At 41.8% G+C, this 21,122-nt stretch overlaps 2 protein-coding genes and 1 long non-coding RNA gene across 7 annotated transcripts; 2 read left to right on the top strand and 1 right to left on the bottom strand.

The window, feature by feature from the left end:
• Positions 1-2,314: 2,314 nt before the first annotated feature.
• sgsm3 (small G protein signaling modulator 3) lies at positions 2,315-11,697 on the top strand. Of its 2 annotated transcripts, XM_086055215.1 has the most exons (21): positions 2,315-2,558; positions 4,860-4,947; positions 5,100-5,185; positions 5,498-5,561; positions 6,044-6,255; positions 6,361-6,468; positions 7,118-7,261; positions 7,357-7,552; positions 7,641-7,786; positions 7,895-8,125; positions 8,611-8,793; positions 8,957-9,112; positions 9,208-9,262; positions 9,352-9,401; positions 9,518-9,670; positions 9,741-9,811; positions 9,995-10,043; positions 10,129-10,214; positions 10,324-10,446; positions 10,602-10,662; positions 10,915-11,697. In XM_086055215.1, exons 2-21 carry the CDS (start codon positions 4,941-4,943, stop codon positions 10,996-10,998), a joined length of 2,265 nt encoding a protein of 754 aa, XP_085911341.1. In that variant the 5' UTR covers positions 2,315-2,558; positions 4,860-4,940; the 3' UTR covers positions 10,999-11,697. The 2 variants fall into 2 exon arrangements, with proteins under 2 accessions (XP_085911341.1, XP_085911342.1); XM_086055216.1 differs by lacking the exons at positions 10,129-10,214; positions 10,602-10,662; positions 10,915-11,697 and having other exon boundaries at positions 10,324-10,418.
• Positions 11,698-12,032: 335 nt separating this feature from the next.
• Positions 12,033-19,292, bottom strand: gtpbp1 (GTP binding protein 1). 4 transcript variants are annotated; one of them, XM_086055217.1, is made up of 14 exons: positions 18,922-19,292; positions 17,556-17,667; positions 17,272-17,452; positions 17,008-17,191; positions 16,336-16,500; positions 16,141-16,264; positions 15,181-15,295; positions 14,948-15,092; positions 14,356-14,538; positions 13,960-14,095; positions 13,673-13,851; positions 13,377-13,538; positions 13,109-13,159; positions 12,033-12,967 (listed from the first exon to the last, which is right to left on the bottom strand). In XM_086055217.1, the coding sequence occupies exons 1-14, from the start codon at positions 19,102-19,104 to the stop codon at positions 12,842-12,844; spliced, it is 2,046 nt and encodes a 681-aa protein (XP_085911343.1). In that variant the 5' UTR covers positions 19,105-19,292; the 3' UTR covers positions 12,033-12,841. The 4 variants fall into 4 exon arrangements, with proteins under 4 accessions (XP_085911343.1, XP_085911344.1, XP_085911345.1 ...); XM_086055218.1 differs by having other exon boundaries at positions 13,377-13,490; XM_086055219.1 differs by lacking the exon at positions 13,109-13,159.
• On the top strand, positions 18,936-21,107 carry LOC147134575 (uncharacterized). The gene is made up of 3 exons (XR_015090086.1): positions 18,936-19,025; positions 20,066-20,126; positions 20,244-21,107. It is a non-coding gene; the product is annotated as an uncharacterized LOC147134575 (long non-coding RNA).
• Positions 21,108-21,122: the final 15 nt, after the last annotated feature.

The raw sequence follows: 21,122 nt of genomic DNA, 5'->3' as shown, positions 1-21,122 counted from the left end.
GAGAGAGAGAGCGAGTGCGAGCGAGGAATGCTAAAATGCAAAGAACGTCTTCTCTCCTCAGCCATTTGCAAAGTCTTCTTCTTCGAGTGCTGCCCTTTATCTTCAACTCCCCTCAACGCAGGACAGCTCCGCTGAGACTGGAGGAGAATCCGCGTGAAAGCCGCATGATCCAACCCAGGAGAGCAAGCCCGGCTTGGCCTATCTCGCCTTTCTACCCATAAAAGATGCAAGTGATCGACATGGAAGAGCAGACATCATCGAGGTCACGTGAACCTGTGCGCTTCACACTTATGTGCGTCTGTAATATGCCAGGGCATGTATCATGCAATGGATTGGTCAGTTTTATGTAAATGAGGCCTTTTCTTGATCCGATTAGGCGCAAAACGTGGACACATTCATTAGTGTATATTGGCATATGCTATCTTATGTGCACGTACATAAATATACGTACTTAAATTATGCATGTGAATACACACTGATTCCTATGGGCACGGAACCTCCTGGTGTAACACAACAGCACTATCTTCCGTCTCCCCCCCAAAACTGCACTGAAGCACATTGAATCCCAATGATTGAATGTTTCCTTTCTTCTCCCCGTTAACTGATCATAACCGGCTGTTTCATGCTAATCCATAATCATTTGTTTCGTTTATTCATCACGCTGACAATGATCGTTCCTCACAGACTCATAATGGTCTGGCTCATCCTCTTATCCTTTTCATTCGCACTCCTCTTATCTCAGGATGTTGTCTCTCCATTACCTTCACCGCTGTCTCTGAATGCCTCTCTTCTCATTCTATTCCTCCTCGCTTTGCTCGTGTCTGACGTCATAGCAACCGCAGTGTATGAGCCATTTTTTTCTCCACCAGTCTACGTCACTGTATCAAAAATGACAGAGGCAGCCAGACAGATGAGGAATACAGAGGAGAAAGTCACAAACCGAGCCACACCCACACGATATGACATGCAGGGTGCATGCAGGGGCTCTGCAGGCCGTGGGCAAGGTCGGCTTTGGGCTGCAGCATTTTTATTGATGTGACTCACTGTGGCATGGTGCAGCGAGATGAGTGTTCGAGCAAAGCGAGGGGGTTAAAATAGCCGAAGCGCCATTGTGAAAGAGTCAAGAGTGCTGAGGTGGAAGCAGGAGAGGTATTTAAGATGTACACTCACCAGTTTGTACATTATTATTCATTATTCATTTATTGGTTCAACTGCACAATCTACAGTAATGAGATTACATCAACAAGTCTGCCTTGCCAATAACAGCATGCAGTCAACATGTTTCTTAAACAAAGCTTATTGGAGTTGTTTGCGGTCGCGTTGGACTGCAATGCAACATGAGAGGCACACGTGCGTGTGTGTATGTGTGCAAAAAGGCACAACAAATTAATTTTAGATGTTCACGTAAGTAATCATAAACTACTGTAATATCACCGCACTTCTTTGAATTCAATGTCCTATTCTATTGCAGAGATTTTGTCCTCTGCAGTTAAAAATATATATATTTCACGTATGATGGTGGTGGATTGGAAGTATGCGTATAACATGGCCTCTTTCTTTTTTTTTCTAATCTCAGTGGCTAAACTGTAACCAATGAGTCCTGAAAGTGAACACACTAGAGACACCTTGTGGCACGACAGCGTATGATTCAACATTAATCACCAGTGGATTTCATGAAAGTCATGGTGGGTAATTAACTTAAGTCATTGTACCCTAAATTTGTATTTTATCATCATAAACAGCAAAACAACACTCTGTAGTTTAAGTAGAAGTACATATTTATGTCATATTTCTGGGAAAATAGACTCTTGAAAGTCCTGTTTCAGATCCTTTGCTTCAGTAAAAATTAAAATTACATTATCTGCAATGTATGCACAGCACTGACCTAAATATGAATGATTGGTGTAATGAAACATGTCGATTTAGCAATGCTGAGAAATGTGGGTGAATCCACCTGTCAAAGTTCAATATCAAATTAAAATTAATAATCTCTTCCTCGAGCCATTTATGCTATTTCATATGTGTAAATAAAGAAAGTTAATTTAAGACCATTTGTTGTGGCTGGATTTATCTTTTTTTGTTTGTTTGTTTTAAAATAGTGTTTTAAGATGATAATGTGTGGCAGTATTTGAATTTGTATAGTGATATTTTATGTTTATCGTTTCGATACTTGTAGTTATTTTTCCATTTGTGAGTAGACAACATAGGAAATTGAGAGACTGAATGGGGGAGGAAATTAATGAACGATAGATTTGTTGTGCTACGTCACCTCTTGCTGCGCGGAAGGATACTCAGAAGACGATGTCACAGGGACGTGTAGTTCCGGGATGTGGAACTATTTCTCCTGAATGGCCAAGGAACAAGCGTTGAAAAGTGCAAGGATACAGCAGAGTGACACGTCGCTAGCAGGTGCACCATCGCTTCGACGCTTAGTGAATTTTTTATTCCCTGGAGAGAACGTCATGGCCCCGTATTCGGCGTTTTCATTATTTGGTTCATTGTGAACAACGCGCCCGCCGCTAGCCACACGCCTGTGTTTACAGTTGACGAATGTCACGGTAAGTTTTGCCAGCTGGCTATAATGTCCATCATGACACGTAATTGCTGGAAGTATGCTAATGCTAGCTAACAGCTGACGACAGAATGAACACATTGCAATGGATTCTGCCACGCATGCTATCAACTGTTTCTCTTATGGTTTCTTCGGTGTGACGTACGATTCAAGTGTTTTAAATATATAATCCGTGTGTTTATGTTAGGTTTGGAAAAACGGATTGGCATGAATTAAAAAGTAACGCTATATTTAGTAGGATTAAGACTGTTTTGACGTCATCGGGGGACCTGGAGTCGTTCTACGTCATCTGATGATGCTCTGGGTCGTGACATGACATGCTCATATGTTTTTTTTGTTTTTGTTTTTTGTTCTCTGAGAACATCTAGAGCTCTTCTCCAGTCTTCATTCCAAAGAAAGTGGCACTAGAAAAGCTTGCGGAGCTATGTGTGTAACATATTCCTGAGCTGCATCCTGTTTCGACGTCACGGAACATTCCTTTCGAAATTGCAGCTAGTGTAATTTCCACTATTTCCCCGTGAACGTTAAATGCAATCCGTATCTAGAATGAGCATGTGTCTTTTCCGTGGAGAGAAAAAAATAATCTGGCATTATGACCATTCAGCTCAAGATAAAACGTCTTGTTTTGGCATTGTGTGGGTGGACGTATTTCCTTAACTAGATGAAAGCATGAGTCACCACCAGTGTTAAGCTTCTTGTGTCTTCGTGCTCGAATGTTGATGCACAATTAAAGTCACATCCGATGCACACACACACAGTCGAATCTTCTTACATCATGTTGTTTTTCCAGGGTAAACAAGGGCGAGCACAGTTTGACAAGACCTTTGTCAAGCCAGGTTTGGATTCTAGAGAACCTGACTAATAGAAACAGCAGTTCTCATATATATACCGTGTAGAATGAAGAAATAATGCTTTAACCACTTAAAGCTTGAATTTGTTTATGGAAGAAATACTGGAAATAAAGACTCTGTTCTGAAGTCAAACTGTTGCCATTATGAAACCATCACTAACTATACAGGCATTGATTTAAGTAACGTTTTGAACACTCTTAACGGGCATACAACTGTAAACATATGAAAACTAAAAAACAAAGTTGTAAGTTGGTGATTTGTGCTGACTGCTGTGCCTCACAAATCTTTTTTTTTTTTTTTTTTAAATGATAGTCACAAAAGGATAAAACGTGGCTGTGAAGTAGGTAAACATCAAAACAATCTAATTTAACTGATGACAAGTGACTGTGTGTTAACACTGGCGTTTTCTGACCCAACAATGAACTCTAAGCGTTGATGGCCAGTATTCAACGTTGACTTTTGCAGGTGAATATTTTGGATGGACTTCTGTATTTGTGCAACAGTTTGTTGGGGACGTCCCATGACACTGGATTTCTTGGCATGTGATTAAAGTGTATGTCGGGGCGTAGCTCTCAAATCCCGATACTCCTCTGAGTTACACATCCCCTGAAGCTGCTTGGCTATCCTCCCATCCTCAAATTGATTTTTCATCTCTTAAGTCCTAAATCCTCCTTAGGATGCTGCTGAGTGAATCATTTCTGCGGCTGCCTCTTGCGTTTCATGCTCGATTCGGTTTGTTTGCGTGTGGTTGCACATGTAAGTGAGGCAACATCTTACAGTACTTCCCTAGTTCGTGGGTACTCTACAGTCTACCTTTGTTGACCTGCACTAATCCATGAAAGTGACTCAGGGTAATACAGGTGTAATATTACATTTTTCTTTCAGAAATCTACCGTTTTATTCTTCTAAAATTACAACTGTATTTTCTTTATATTTTGGCTTTATTCTTGTAATTCTATTATAGTTGGGTATTATTATTTTGGCACCAGTAAGGAGATGGAACTACAAAGCTTTCATTGAAGGTTCAACAACGCTTTTAAAAATGTGTATTTTCTGTTGTTCCTGCTTGACAAATTGAACATTGTAATTCTGGAGCACCTGTAGGGGGACATGATGCGGAAGCCAATGTTTGATCCTGTCACAGATCCTTTGAGGGTTGAAAAGAACCAACTTTGACATTTGCTGGTGAAAAATCAGTTTGCGAGTTCTGCCAAAGGGCCGTTAATGTGCAAGAACAGAGTGTGAAGACAAGTTGCGCTTATTAATGAGCCTCTTGTGAGAGCAGCTGTCATGTGGTCATGAGAGGCGGTGTCCTCCTTTTTCTCTTCCCTGCTCTTTCATTCTTTTCGTAAGTTTACTTCTTCATTTTGCAGAGAGACCTTCATGTCCGGATGAGCAGTTAAATGAACTACCTTGTGCTGTTTTGTGTTAAGCAGATCCCGGAACTACTACCGCACCTGACTTCAGAGTGACTGCAGTCTTTGGATAGAGAAGGCATCACCCTAGAACCAAGTATTATGTCAGGTATTGTTTATTTACTCTCCAAACGACACCCATTTAGATGCTGTATTTATTATTAACACACATTTCTTCAGCAATCTTGTTTGATTGGATGTCTTAGTAATAATAATAATAATAATACATTGAATTAATAACGCACTTTGTCTTTATTTCAGGCACATACACTCCGGCCCCTGGTGGGCCCTTTTCGGCTCTCACTCCTAGCATGTGGCCCCAGGACATTTTGGCAAAGTACCATCAAGTGAGCACATGACTTCTTGTGCATGTATATGTTCAGATGAGTGATTACCAAACGCTGTGCGCTGTTCTGTGAGAGATCATCAGGTGTGGCGCAGGAAATTTGCCAGTTTCATTTAATTGGTCTGAAAAGATGGCAGAAGCTACATGCTGTGATTAACCTGCGTAGCCTCTTTTTGTGATGTTTTTTGTTTGGGGTGCCGTCAAACTATGCCTTGGCTCTTTAAATGATTGGAATCACTAGTGTCGAACTATGTGAGCATCCTGTCACATTTTCCTTGAAAATGAAATTAAACAGTTCCTTTCCCCTCTACAGAGAGACAACTTTGAACAGAATGAACTCAAGTATGATGAGTTTGGCTTCAGAGTGGATGTAGAAGGTAATGTTCGACCCATATGGACATGCTCATTCCTTTGCTCGTGAAGTTCCTCTTATTCTATCTGGAAAATATTTAATGGAAGAGCAGTTTGGGTAAAAATTAGTTGCACTAAATCAGCACTTGCATGTCATCTTGGTGTTATGACTGCAACTGGTCAGCATTTCTTTACATGCTGACCGGCATTAAATTAGCATGTCATGAAATTAGCATTTGTTTTGCTGAAATGTTCCCATCACTGAGTCTGTCAGGTTTTTGAAAATTGTCAGATAAGGACAGTGGTATTTTTATTATCTTATTAGACCAATCCTGAATATTATTAACTTCTTTTTAAGTCATTCCTGTTCTTTACCCACACACATTGGCATTCATTGGATGTTTTGATGTTATTCGGACTCTGACCGTCACTGATTATAATTTAATCACTTCATTAGAGTCACACATTTCCAATTATCTTATATTTTTTTTCCTGTCCTCTCATGTAGAGACTGATGATCCCAGTCCTTGGTTGGGCACTGAAGGCTCACCACAACGTGAAAACCCTCAGCAGAGGTTGCGCTGGCAAGCCCATTTGGAGTTCACGCACAATCACACAGTGGGCGACCTCACCTGGGAGCTCATTGCACCGGTCCTTCCTCGCTCCGAACGCCTGCGCGCACTCGTACTGGGTGGCATTCCTCATAGCATGAGGCCACAGGTAAGTGGCTTGTTCAATCATTTCCCCCAAATACTACCCAAAATGGGAAATTAGCGACTTTTTCTGAAGGTACAAACTACAACGTACGTGTTTTCCCTCTGCCAGTTATGGATGCGACTGTCTGGAGCACTGCAGAAGAAGCGGACTTCTGAAATCTCCTACAAAGAAATCATCAAGAACAGCTCCAATGATGACACCTCTACCTCTAAACAGGTGAGATCCCTTAAAGAGGAAGTCAACGCAAACTTCTTTTTTTTTTTAAGAATATGTTCTGTGCAAGCCCACTAGTTGAAACAGGGCATTCTGATAAATATTGTGTTTGTGGAATAAGTGTTAATCCACTCGTTTTTAGCCATCTCTAGGGGCGGCCATTTTGTCTTCTGTCGACTGAAAGTGACATCACAACTGCTCAACGACCAATCACGGCTCAGATTCAGATAACAGGCCAACTGTGATTGGTCGTTGTGAGCAGTTGTAATGTCATTTTCAGTCGACAGAAGACAAAATGGCCGCCCAGAGATGGCTCAAAACGAGTGCATTTTGCTGCTTAACTTATATTCCACAAATGCAAAATTAATCAGTAGTGGGCCTGCTGGGAACATATTCTTGAAAAAAATATGTTTGGGTTGACTTCTCCTTTAAATATCTATATACCGGTACATATCTACTCATCATAACATTACAAGCACCTGCATCAGCTAATGAGAGCCATCAGCTAATGATGCCATTCAAGAGCTGCATTGAAACAAATTTTCTTATTTCCATCCATCTTTTCTGATGTTGGCGAAGGTGAATGTAATGTATAGAGTGACAGTAATTACCTGAGTGTTTACAGAATAATAAAATAAAATGCATCCCTTAGATAGAGAAGGACTTGTTGCGGACAATGCCCACCAACGTGTGCTTCAACAACCTAACAAGTGTGGGGGTCCCGAGGCTGCGACGGATACTTCGAGGCTTGGCCTGGCTTTACCCTGACATTGGGTACTGTCAGGGAACTGGAATGGTGAATATTTACTTATCTCTTCTAGCTTTGCCGATTGTTTCGTCATCGATGCACGTGGAGCCCCACTATGCCCTTACCTCTCTTTTTTTTTATAGGTGGTTTCCTGTCTGTTGCTCTTCATGGAGGAGGAGGATGTGCTCTGGATGATGTGTGCCCTGATTGAAGACCTCCTTCCTCCGTCATACTTCTCCTCCACCCTTCTGGGTGTCCAAACAGACCAGAGGGTGCTTCGTCAGCTCATCGTTCAGTACCTGCCGGCCCTTGACCGCCTTTTGCAGGAGCATGACATTGGTACGGCTTGTTTCGCTGGAAATGAAGGAACTTATCCAAGAGTATTAGATAAAATTCTCCCTCCATTTTTTTTTCTAACATCTAACAGAGCTGTCTCTGATCACATTGCACTGGTTCCTGACATCCTTTGCCAGTGTGGTGGACATCCGTTTGCTACTCAGGATCTGGGACCTCCTTTTCTACCAGGGCTCCTTAGTGCTCTTTCAAATCACACTGGGCATGCTTAAGATCAAGGTGTTTACTGAAATCAGATTTCTTACCATCTTTATTTCTTCCTTCTGATCCAAGATGAAATATCTAAGATGTTTTATCATGCTGACTATTCCGTCTCCACTGCCTCAGGAGGAGGAGCTCATATCGTCGGAGAACTCTGCGTCCATTTTTAACACTCTGTCGGACCTACCAAGCCAGTTGAGGGATGGGCCTGCAGTTCTTGGGGAAGCTTTGAGGCTGGCAGGGAATCTGTCACAGGACACACTTGATGCCCATCGACACAAGCACCTTGCCTACATCCTCAACGAACAGGCCCAGTTCGACAGTGGAAACGCGCCACTCAATTCTAATCTCAACAAGGTCAGTCGTGTTACTTTTTAAGACTTGACTTCTAGTCTACTAAGTGGTACCTTGATTTATCACTTTAATTTGTTTGTTGACCATGCTTTCATCTCACAGGGTGTTTCCTTAATCGCTACATAGTTTTTCTTCGCCCAACTTAATCTTTACTCTTTTGCCTTTTTCGCTTTGCTCACAATTCACACAGCTTGTAAATCTTTTCATGGGTAAAGGGCCGCAGCTTTAAAGAACTTTAATGCCCTTGTCATGTATTATAGCCAAGTTGACTAACAGCACAAGTTGCTCATATTTTTTAATGATTCCGAGCATAAATTCAATCCACTTCTTCTCAGTGTTAACTTTCTTTAGACCGGTTCCTTTATTTTAGCATCAGCCTAACCTATAAAACCAAAACATTTGTTTAATAAATCTGATGAATCAAGTTACCACTGTATTTGTTTTTAATGGTGACATAATTAACATGCTTTGTCTCCGTGCATGTGCAGGTAGTGCGGAGACAGTCCCTGCGCAGAAAGTCCACTCTCAGCTCTCTGCTATTTGGGGAGGATGAGGCTGAAGCTCTCAAATCCAAGAACATTAAGCAAACGGAGCTGGTGGCGGCCCTTCGAGAGGCCATAACCCGTACTTCAGAGCATTTCCACTGTCTGGACCCACGCCACTCCAGCACTGTGAGTTCACAACACTGCGGCACTGAATCACTATGACGAATGCAGAATATCAAGTCACTAAAATAAGACTCACAGTCAAAAATAGCCAGATCAATAGATACTTTCTCCATCCCGTGAGGGGAAATCTGAGTGAAGTGTGTTGGCCATTTGTTTTCCACTGCAGGAGCTAACCCCTGACTACTCCATGGAGAGCCACCAGCGGGACCATGAAAATTTCCTGGTCGTGTCCCGAAACCGACGGAGACGAGCGAAGGCTCTGCTGGATTTTGAGCGGCATGATGATGATGAGTTGGGCTTCAGGAAGAATGATATCATCACGGTGAGCTATGACACACAAACGCATTCATATCGATGACCCTTGAACAAAATAGTTGGCTGAGATGACATGTGATTTTTCTTTTTTTAAACGGTCAGATCGTCTCACAAAAGGATGAACACTGTTGGGTTGGAGAGCTCAATGGTCTTCGAGGTGTGTGTATGCTGATGCATTTCCGGTTGCACTATGGGTAATCTCATTTTCCATAATCTGCCATTTACTAACTGCGTTGCTCTCGACAGGCTGGTTCCCTGCAAAGTTTGTGGAGCTCCTTGATGAAAGAAGTAAAGAGGTAAATCATTATCTTCAAAATGTACAAGTCAACGGCGTCTTTTTAGAGCAGATATTCTTTCGAATGTGATATTTGCTTCTTACTACTGTAGTTGCTGTCACCCTCTGTGTCTGCAGTACTCGCTAGCAGGAGATGACTCGGTAACAGAAGCTGTGACTGATCTAGCTCGAGGGACTCTCTGTCCGGCCCTGAAGGCCATCTTTCTGCACGGCCTGAAGAAACCTTCCATTTTGGGCGGGCCCTGTCACCCGTGGTTATTCATAGAAGAGGTACAGTGAATTCTATCCTGGCAAATTTCATGTCACACCACCAGCATCATTTTCTCCCACCACCTTTCAGGCGGCCAGCAGAGAGGTCGAGAGGGACTTCAACTCTGTCTACTCCAGACTGGTGTTGTGTAAAACCTACAGGTAATCACACACACGCATCTTCCGAACCCACACACACAGTTGGCATGGATTTAGCTGGAAATTACATCATTGAAGTGTGCATGATAAAATAAAACATTTACGAAATATCGGTTGCTCTTATTTGGTTGCAGGTGTCCAGTATGTGTATTGTTGATTATTTGATGGTAATGGTTCTTATTATAGGTTAGATGAAGATGGGAAGGTTCTAACACCAGAGGAGCTGCTATACCGGGTGAGTAGTTAGTTACTCATCAGGAACTTTTAGGTTTCTTTTTTATTTTTTTTTGTCTGAGGGCCATCTGTCTGCTCATCTTTAGGCAGTTCAGTCAGTCAACATGAGCCACGACGTGGCTCATGTTCAGATGGATGTCAAATTCAGGTCTCTTGTCTGCGTCGGCCTCAAGTGAGGTCACACACACACGCACGCATGCCAGAGTTAATAGGTTATCTCTAATTAAGTAAAAGTTGAAACCAAGCTAAATCGAAACATGCACATGCATCTTTCCCAACAGTGAGCAGGTGTTACACTTATGGCTGGAGGTGCTGTGTTCCAGCATGGCGGCTGTAGAGAAATGGTATCATCCGTGGTCATTTCTGCGCAGTCCCGGATGGGTTCAGATCAAATGTGAACTCAGGTAAGAATTTGAGCAAGTAGAGCCTCTGGATATTGTACTTGGATTTGATAAAGATTTAATGGATTGATGTTTGTTCTTGAATGCTGTCAATAGAGTACAATATATAGTTTAGCCTACATAGAGAAGTCAACTAAAAGTAACTTTCCTTTCTACAGGGTCCTTTCAAAGTTTGCCTTCAGTCTCTCCCAAGATTGTGAATTACCGGAGCAGAAAGAGGTAAGCCAAGAAAGTTGAGGAGCAGAAATGTTTTTGTAATTGTAATGTATGTCATTTTCAGAGGGGAACACATGATGGTTACTGGTTATGGATTTTTTAAAGAATCAACCATTCAGTCGGCGCTTCACTTTATTCCCGCCATCGTTGTCTCATGTCCTCTCTTCAGCCTCTAAGCTCTCCATTTTATCTTTTGGATTGCTATAAAGTGTTCCAGCGTTTAGTCTGTTTCTGTTTTGTTCCATTCTGTTCTAGGAGAAGGAGCAGAGGCCGCTGAAGGAGGGCGTGCAGGACATGCTGGTGAAGCATCATCTCTTCAGCTGGGATATTGACGGCTAGACAAACACTAAGCAAAACTGCATCCTAACTGGTGTGTGTGACTTATAATTGTGTGTCTTTTGAACCATCTTTTTGTCTGATTCTTGGACACAATATGGATGTTAATGTTGGACAATGGTAACACATTTCAGTGACTATAAACCCCCCGGTTACCATTTAGGGTCACTGGTTTGAGTGAACTCAAATGTGCGTGCATCAAGATGCATCCTATTTTTGTTCAGTGTGGTTTTGGAGGATGTTTTGTAAAAGTTTTCCTATGGAGGTCAAACAAAATGAAAAAGTACAGAATCATCTGTATCCACTGGACTGCAGCACTTAATTTCAGCCATTTTTTTTCCTCCCCAACTAGTTTGTTATTGGTGCGCGAGGGAGACTTGAAGGACATCCTCTTGTGAAGTGCTGCTACTGTACTTTCACACTAAAACACTTGACTTTTCCATATAACTGACAAATATGTTGAAAGACCAAAACTGAATATTCCTTAAAGCTTGTAAATCTAGAAATTATTTTTCACAGAAATTTTAGTTATCTCATATTACACTAAATGTATACTGATGTTGCACATGCCAAGTATAGCCTTTACAGACTGTATATTTAAGTGGATGTGTGTGAATGTGTGCTACCCGAACAGTGGTAGTGAAGACCTTAAGCTGAAGAAAAATGTTGTTCTGCATCCCAAATAAATGTTACCTGCTTAGATATGTTGTTTAAAAATGTAAACTGTTGTCATACATAAGACTGGAACAATCTTTACTGAAAGGGGAAGTCAACCCAGACGTTTTATTCCGGAATGTTCTATGCATGCCCACTCGTCTAACCACGTCATTCTGATTAATATTGATAATTAATCTGATTAATAATCATCTCAATATTTAAAGGATACTCATTTTAGAATTCATCCTCAGAGAGTCCATACCGGTAGTCTATTTCAATACTTTTGACTAATTTCATGCACACTAGAATATAGTTTTCTCATTTGATTTACTACTTAACAGACTACTGGATTTAAAAAAATAAAAATAAAAATACTATAGTGCAGCTCAGTAAAACCAGTTTATTGAGTTCTTAGTGGAGTAAATGTCACGTTACCAGTAGCAAGCGGCAACACAATAGGTACTTGAGTTCACAATTAGCACTGCAAACACTGCATGTCTTACTAACAATCATGAGCGACTGCTGGGGTGACAAGAATGAATATGTGATGTCTCACTATGTGTAGGGTGGAGCCATGATGCAGTAGTACTAGTGGGTAGAAGAGCGCAAGCAATACAAGGTTTGAAAGTTAAGAACATCAAATATCCAAGGGTAAAATTTTGCATATATGCCAAATAATTGACAATTATAAAATGTAACAGCTTGTATATAGTTTACATATATGTAGAATTAACAGGTTATGTGCTCTGTGCTACATTCAGTTGTATACTTATCCTTTCAATTAGGGTACGGCCTACAACTCATTTACATATTAAGTATAAATAGTTCACAAAATGTTCTTTTAATTGCAATTTCACAAGGAACGTATGGGCGAGTGTCACTTTTAGCTGCTCGTATTTGTTTGGACCCTGGATGGGGGTTTTACCTCCCTATCGTGAAGCCACTTTGAAAAAAAGATAAAAAATGATTGTGACAAGCTAATCTCCACTCCTCTCTCATGTAAACCATTCTCAACAGTGATGGCAGATTTAACGACAAAAATCCAAGCTGCACGCTTTTGCGGGTATAGCTCTTCACATTCCCTTTACAATAAAATCCTGGTATAAAAGGCAATGAGGAGTAAGACTGAGGAGTGTTTTGCACTAAAGTAGCTGGAATGGAGTTATGGAGAGGAAGGTAAGAAAAGAGTTCAGCATCCTCCTGTTCCTGATGTGGAGGCTGCTACTGCTGCTGCTGCTGCTGCTGCAGAGTTGTTCTGGCCTTTTCCTTTGTGTCGCTGACCTCCTCTTCTTCTTCCACCTCCTCCAGTCTTTGGCTATGCAGAAGAGATATCAATTGCTGAGCACAAGTGTAGCAGAAAACAAAACGTCGACATGTGGAGAACCTTAAAACTGCAGAGCCATCTTACTTAATCCCCCATTCAGAATCACCACCAGTTATGATGACCCCACTTTACCTTGTTCTCTTTGTTGCCCTCCTTTAACTGAGGGTCCTCCTCCCCCTCTCCCTTTCGGGAGCCAGTCACGCAAGCAAAGGAGAGGGGAGAGTATGACACATGATGTATGATACAGTTTGAGTGGATGAACGAGAAGTTGCAAGAATAGAATAAGGACACAGAAGAGTTGACAAGTTAGAGAAGCAGTTAGCAGTGTGAGTTCACAATAGAAAGATAAGCAGAACCCCATATGTTTTTTGTTGTTGTTTTTTTTGTGCTTCGTATCTACCTGTTGTGTCGTGCTTGGGCCCGCTGAATGTGCTATCGTCAACCCCTCATCTCCTGTTCCCGCGGTGCTGTCGTCTTTTCGAGCTGGCGCCTTTTTCGTGGATTGCATTTTTATCTGTGGAGGTTTGGAGTTTGATGGCAAATTATTGGTGGACTGCAGGAGCTGAAAAGAACGCGATAGGAAATTGTTTTGATGGGAAAATGAGCAAATCTCCTGCCTTGAAGGTAAGGACTTTTTGATTTTTTTTTTTTTTTGCAAGCACCTTGGACAAAATGAGCAAACTGCCTTTATCTTACCTTTGTGATGGTCCCTACAGCTTTAGTGCGTCCCTCCCTGAACACCAGCCTCTGGTCACAGTGAAGGTACTCTGGAGTCTTAATGAAGCGGAAGTGGACAGAGGCCTTGTCCCCTGTCCGTAAGCAGTCTCTGTTCATGGACAAGATGGTGGCGGTCTGCCTTATGCTGCCACAGTGGACTGTGTGGAGCGTGAAAGACATGTTTATGAGAAGGTAAGCAACCATTTCAACGGAGTAGACCCTACGTGTTTAAAAACAGCCCAAAGAAAATAAGATGAATTACCCACCCATAGCCTGGTATCGGGGTGATATCGTAGTGGGGTGATGTAGAACAAGAATCTCTGCCTCAAACTCCCAAGTGGCCTGTGGGTTCAGTCTTGGGGACACCATCACCATGCCTTTCCTTATGGTTGAACGCTTGATCTGTATCAAACAGAAATATGCTGGAGGATCATGCAAATAATTGTTCAACTATGTACAGTATTACTTGACTTTGGCTCAGTAATTCCCACACGTATTTCATACTCAGCGATGAAGGCAACGTGTATTGACAAGGAGCAACAATGCATGGCTCTTTGAGTCCCATTCTGAGTTAAGTCGACAGTTACTGTACACAGCGGTCTTCTAGGAATGTATCTGCAGACATTTATGTGGCCACTAGATGGTGCCGTTTCCCCACTTACCTTTTTGAGCGCAAAAGAGGCAGTTTGCCCCCCTCGGACTTCCTTTACCGGCATTCTTTTGCGGTGGATTGATTTGACAGCGATGGAAATGAAGCTGCCCAAAGGGTCTGGGCCCAGTAGCATTGTATCGTTCAGACGTATCAGTCCACGTAAAGTAGTTCCTGATACTACTGTTCCAACTCCCTAAGACAGGCAATAAACGTGGGGTCAAGTTTGATCACATACCACTGTGTTGTGACATATGAGGTGTGCTGTGGAAAATTATCACATTTTTTGCAAATTGGTCCAAAAATCATTGACAACAAATAATCAATCTGTATCTGTGTCATACAGTAAGAGGGAGATTAAATGCTCTTCCACAAGATGGCAGAAGGTACAATCAATGTTTATCCACTTGTTACAAAGTGCAGAGAGATTTTAGACAAGATCATTATTTCAGTATATATGCTTTTGGGGACATTTTTGTGGTATTCAGTTTAATTATTTAGATGTAATAATGGTTGGGAAACACCGCCTAATAAATTCCTGCACTGTTGAAGCCACGGCATGCAGACTACAATATGGGAGTTTGTTGTTTGCAACCGACACCCACCGGTACAGAGTAGGTGTCATCGATCTGAAACTCAGCTGGCTGGTCGTCTCTGTAGCATGTCCGTGATGAGAGCAGGTTGAGAAACATCTTGAGCAGGTCCATGTTCTCTCCAGTCACGTTTGAGATTTGAAAAATGGGACACATCCTTCAGGAAGGCACACATACAAAACTTACTAAAGAGATCTTAACTCTCGTAGTCTCACTCAGAATCTCCCTTGGGGCAGACTTTGTACCTCTCCGAGCTGAAGTTGGATGCTGTGACTATGACGTCGTCCTTGTTCTGAACCAGGACGGGGATTTTCCTGCAGCCAGGGGACTTGAGTAACCTCTGAAGCAGCTTTAATGTCTCTGTTAGGATCAGAGAACCAAGAATGACAGCTTCTCTTCACATTTATTTTTAATCTCTAGACTTCAAGTAAAGCAATAATGTCCTGGTTATTTGGCCCCAAGAGCAGTTAATTATGAATGTCGATAGTAGTTTCTAATAAAACGTGCTGTGAAAAAGTACTTGTACTCTTCCTGATTTCCGAAGGAGAGAAAATGTCTTTTGATATTTTTACAAAGAGAATCCAAGTAAATATGAAATGCAATTTCTAAATGATGTGCAGTTGGTTGGCCGACCACTCCTGGGAAGGCTCGCCACTGTTCCCAGTCTTCTCCATTTGTGGATAATGGCACAGACTGCGGTTTCCTGGAGTACCGAAGCCTCGAAATGGCTTTGTAAACTTTTCCTGACTGATGGAGTGCAAGTGATTTGCTCAAATGTTCTTGAATTTATTTCTTTTTTAGATCATTATCATAACCTTGGATCATACTTCACTTTGTCTGACAGGTACTATTTTGGTGATTTCTTAATTCAACAAATGTGGATAGTTACATAAAACTTTGCCTTCCAAAAACTGTAGTTAATTAGTTAGCTCATGTTTTAACATGAGGCACAATAACTTCTAATAGAAATTAGAGAACTTTTGTATTGGGTGGGGAGAAATTAATAAGGCAGACAGCTGTCATTTTGACCAACAAAAGCGGCAACCACTGCAAGCTGAAAAGAAGCCGCCAGCTGAATGTGTGCCACATAATTTCACACAAAGACACAGCTGCTTTAAACAACAGCAGATGGGAGTTTTTATATCTCAACCAAGCAGGAAGATTGGAGAGAAAGCGAGCAAGAAAGGGCGCGCCAGATGACTGACCTTGAAGGATGTTGGCCGGACACATGTCAATTTTTGTCACCACAACAAACACGGGCACGTTGAGGGCCAAGGCAAGACCCAGGTGCTCTTTGGTCATGCCCACAATCCCTGCATTACTGCCGACCTGGAAAGGATGATAATGATGATGTTAGAGCAATCTAGTAATATTATAGGGCACTCTCAGACGCCACTTACCATGAGCATACAAAAGTCCGGTAAGTGTCCAGTCATTCCAAATACGGTGGTCTTGAGGTATTTCTCGTGGCCAGCCAGATCAATGAAGGTGATGACTTTGGAGGACTTCTCGCAGATTTTGGTCCAATCCAGACTTCCTCCGTGGCTATCCGGTTTGTTCACCACCTAAGAGCAGAGAAAGTGGACAACTTGACTTCAAGCTTTTCTCAGTATGATGTAGCTCACTTCTACATCACAATTGGCAACAATACCTCTCTTGAGAGTGTCAAATCAAAACCGAGCATTATTACCGCTTTTTTTTTTTTTTTTGTCAAGGCAACATTTTTTGCTAGTTTAAAGTTAAATGTAAGTCTAACAAAATAGCACCAAATGTCTCCAGTAAGGAGATGTGATATGATCTCTACATAGGCCACAATGCATGTTCCAATATACTTTAAACTGTATATACCATAGGTCATTCCCAAAAAATAAATAACCATTTGAATTACATTGACTCTACAAGAAAACTGCCTTTTTTTTTTTATTTACCCTCAAGCATACAAATTGACCAAAACGAAACTGCTATGTGTTGTGCATACAAAAATATCTGCAACAGTGGTGATGTAGCCAATGCACCCTTTGTGTTCCTCGAGTAGGATATAAGCATTTAGAGTACAAAACCCTAGCCCTCACCTGTCCCTCCTGGTCAAATCCAAGGATATCGTTACCCACGCTGCTGGTCCTACCGCTTTCCATCTCGTGCTTGTGTCTGAAGAGTTTCTGGCGAGCGAAGCCCCTGCCGTTATCCAGCTCTCCATGTGTTAACACTCCCAGAAGCGTACTCTTACCAGCATCCACATTCCCTACCACTGCCACTCTAGGAGGAATAAAATAAAGATAATGCAAAAAATCTTATAAAGTCCTTTAATACAAGACAGAGAGTCTTTGACCACTCACCTAACCTCCAGGAAGTCCAGCTCCCCCACACGCCGACGTATCAAATAGTCCCGTACCAAACCCTCCGTCTCAGTGCGTTCTCTGAGCGGGATCAGATCAGAGTCCACTTGTGCACACATGGATCGCACTGTGGCCTCTGAGGCCTCCATGTCCTTTTCATTGAGACCCCAATCACCACCATCTCAAAGACAAAAAAGGAAACAATTCAATAACAAATAGCCATTGTATGATTTATATAATAGAGTACGATGTTCACCAGTATGTGCATCGAGTGAGTCTCTCACCTGAACCCATCCCAACCACATAGATTGTCTCTCCAGAACCCTCCTCCATCCTGTCCCTTAGCTGGCTAAGTAAGGAGTCATACTGCTCTCCATTTGGACTCACAAGGGCCAGCTTTAGTGCATTTGTTAAAGAAAGCAAGAAACACATGACAGTAATGTTGGCATTATAAAACAATGTGCTGTATTAAAAAAAACATTTCTAGCACTAATTATTAGAGGTAAGGGGCAACATTTTAAAAAGTTAAGAGGAAGGTGAACTGAAGAGGGGGGGGGGGGGAACAGCACTCCACGACTACAGCTGTCTCTTTTCCCATGAAGTCATCTTATAAATGGGTGCTGATGAAATTTTACATTAACACCACTACTACTAATTCTACTATTAACTACATTTAATTCACCTTGAGTGCATTACTCATACCGTTTGAGTTGTATGTTTATATCCTACCTTGAATGCATTACTCATACCGTTTAGGGATTCAAAATAAAGAATGGATTAATTGACAGGTGATGATGCCCAAGAAAGTGATGTAATCATGTGCAATGTGGCTGCTACATCAGTCTTTTGTGATGTGTAATTTGACCTTTGCAGCCAATTGAATATCATTACATCCACTCTCCTAAGTTTACATCATTTCATGCGCCGAACTTGTTTGACAAGAACATTAACAAAGAGGCATGTTTGTGTGGGGGTGCCGTTTGTAAAAGCATCTCAAGATTAAAATAAAGCCACATGTGACACTTTTCTTATTTTTTGACAAAATTGGCGTGACTTTTTGAGAATATAGTTAGGTATAATTATAATTATTGAAACGTATAACTAGTCTAAAAAATGCACACCTATTTTTTTGAATACTTAAATGCGAGAAAATGTTCCAACAAACGGCACAATTTTGCAGGTCCTTCCATGTTACACTTGTTTCATCAGCCTGTTTATGAACTAAGTCACGTGTTGTTTATTATCATATATATATCCATGTCGCCCTCGACCAAATAGTGTGGACGCTTTAAGTTGTTAACATCTTAAACCACATAAAAGAAACTGCTGTTGTTACAACACCGTACTTTAACTTCCATGTAACTTGTGCTTTATTACCGCGGCTAGTAAAGCACTGAGCTCCAGCTTCATTGGCTACTATGGCAAGCCTTAGCTACAGCCAGCTATCGCTGCGTACGCAAGCAAAAGCGAAAGAACCCTTACTGTACCGTTTTCGGTATTGTTAATGGTACATAATAATAAGTTCCTAACATTAAATACAACGTTGGCAAAACATACGTTCAAACACAACATTAAACTAAAATCTCATTCATTCGTTTTCACAAACAGCCAGCTAGCATTAGCCGAGTGCTATCTTGGGCCTAGCTTCACCTTGCTAGTAAAGTCAATCCTTCGGTCCTCGGGCTCGCCGTTGACCATGTCCCCGTCCTCGTAGAACTCATCCCCGGGGTCGTCCACGCATCCTCCTCGGTCAGGTGCGAATATACTCGCCGGGAGTAAAGCATCAGCGAGCGCAGAGCTCGACTCATGCGCCGCCGTCGCTATCGATGCCATTTCTGAATGCGATTAGTGTTCCAGTAAAATTGTCTCAGTTTGTCGGGATTGCTGTGATGATGGTTTGGTGCTTACGTCGGATAGCGACTAGCTACACGACGGACGCTCTTAATTTTGTAAACATTGCAAACTGACAGAAGGGGCTATTTGTGAACTGTCAAGTTTGCGTTTCAAAATAACACGTCACCGCCCTGTTGATAATAATGAGGTAGGTGTTGGTGAATATGTTACATGCTCGCCAATAGTCTCTCTGATTCTCTTGAATATGCGAGCAGAGAACCAATGCCATGGAGGGGGGTCGAGCATGTTTCTGCAGCCTCCTCCTCCCATGGTTCCGAATGTTGTGTGTGCAATGTGTGTGCAACGCCGGGCGTCATACGTGGCCAAACCTGCCTGTCAAAGTCTATTATAGTTTGATAAACACAAGGGCGAACTGGGAAATGGTAATCATCAACGTCAGTCACTTGAAAACCATCGGGTGCTCTGTTACAAACGACGTCAGCCTACTGTGACGTATGATTCGGTCGGGGTTTCTATCTAGCCTACTGTGACGTGTGACTATCTATGACGTATGACTATCTAGCTATCCATCTATCCATCTATTTTTTTAAATCAATCATTTAGAAATACTCTAATTGTATGCCTGCCATCTAGTGGAAGAGCATTTAGATGTTCTGCCTGACAAAGATGCCTTTTTAACGACACTGTTCATAGTGTTAACATATGGTTATTACTGCATTTTCAGAAAAAAAAAAAACAGTCTAGGTTTATAGCACTGAACTGTACTGAAGAAGCATGTCAACCAAATTGAGAAAAGGCCATTCCATATTGTCTGCATCCCTAACAAAGTCTATAGGGTAGGGTTATATTGTGATGTACTGAATTTGCACATTGTAATCATACAATATAGATCTGTAAATGTGCTATTCAACTTGTGTTACAAAGATCTCTTTGTCACCAGATCTCCTGACTGCACTTCCTGATGGCGATCTACTTCCGCAGAATCTCTTTTCAAAGAAAAGGTCAATACTGTTTAGTTTAATAAAATGTGGCCAATGCTGTAATAACTGATGGCATGACTGATCTAGACATCACTTTTGATAACCCAACCATTTTGTGTTGCGCGTTTCCCGCTTTAGGGTTGCGGGTGAGCTGGAGCCTATCCCAGCTGACTTTAAGCAGAGGCGTATGTATTGACAAACAATTCCCGCTCACATTCACACTTATGGATCAGTGGGAGTCTTCAGTTAGTCCAGCATGCATGTTTCGGGAATGTGGTCCGAGTACCCTTCGAGAACCCACGTTGGCAAGGGGAGAACATGCAAACTCCATGCCGGGAGGCTGAGGGTCTGTGTTGTCATTTTCAGTCGACAGAAGTGGCAAAATGGCCGCCTGCTGAGATGGCTAAAAACTGGTGGATTTTGCTGCTTAATTCCTATTTCATATTAATCATATTCCCTTGTTTCAACTACTGGGCCTGCATATAACATATTTTTGAAAAAAATGCTTGGCTTGACTTCTCCTTTTAAGTAATACTTTTAAAATTGAAAATATTGAACATAGTATCCACACAAGTCTTTTAAAATAACAGTAAAATAAATCAATGCCTCATCTGGCTAAAATGTGTATTAAAGTACATTTGCTAGGCCTGTCCTCAAGCAAACAATGCTTGTCATTGTGACTGAAACGCACTCATCTCACGTGCCCCCGCAGTGGGGTCGGACTGGAGTCACAACCCACTCCAAGCTGGGCTGACTGTCATCTGATTCCGTTGCAGGCTAAATACAGTAAGTGGGCATTGCCACATTCAGCTGAGCTAAATATTTAGTTGTCTCCTTGGTGACAAATTCATTTCTATCCTGGCCCCTCAGCCTGAAAATTCAATAGAGTTACGATATGACAGTATGTAATGTCAAGAAGTAATTAGTTTCACTTCCCTAAGGTCCACAGTTGCTTGTTAAAACTGTTATTAGTGGTTTCGAGCCTCACTGCGATCTCATTGGTCAATGTCATCCAAA

The sequence above is a fragment of the Filicampus tigris genome, chromosome 16 (genome assembly GCF_054856515.1).
Source record: "Filicampus tigris isolate MCC_2025a chromosome 16, RoL_Ftig_1.0, whole genome shotgun sequence".
Lineage (NCBI taxonomy): Eukaryota > Metazoa > Chordata > Actinopteri > Syngnathiformes > Syngnathidae > Filicampus > Filicampus tigris.
This window is presented reverse-complemented; position numbering and strand designations above follow the sequence as displayed.

Coding starts and splice junctions, on each gene's coding strand:
- sgsm3 (XM_086055215.1), top strand. Junction 5,562..6,043: donor CTTCAGAGTGGATGTAGAAG/GTAATGTTCGAC, acceptor CCTCTCATGTAG/AGACTGATGATCCCAGTCCT. Junction 6,256..6,360: donor CTCATAGCATGAGGCCACAG/GTAAGTGGCTTG, acceptor TCCCTCTGCCAG/TTATGGATGCGACTGTCTGG.
- gtpbp1 (XM_086055217.1), bottom strand. CDS start 19,104: ATGGCATCGATAGCGACGGCGGCGCATGAGTCGAGCTCTGCGCTCGCT. Junction 17,668..18,921: donor GGATTGACTTTACTAGCAAG/GTGAAGCTAGGC, acceptor AATGCACTAAAG/CTGGCCCTTGTGAGTCCAAA. Junction 16,501..17,007: donor GATTTGACCAGGAGGGACAG/GTGAGGGCTAGG, acceptor CTCTGCTCTTAG/GTGGTGAACAAACCGGATAG.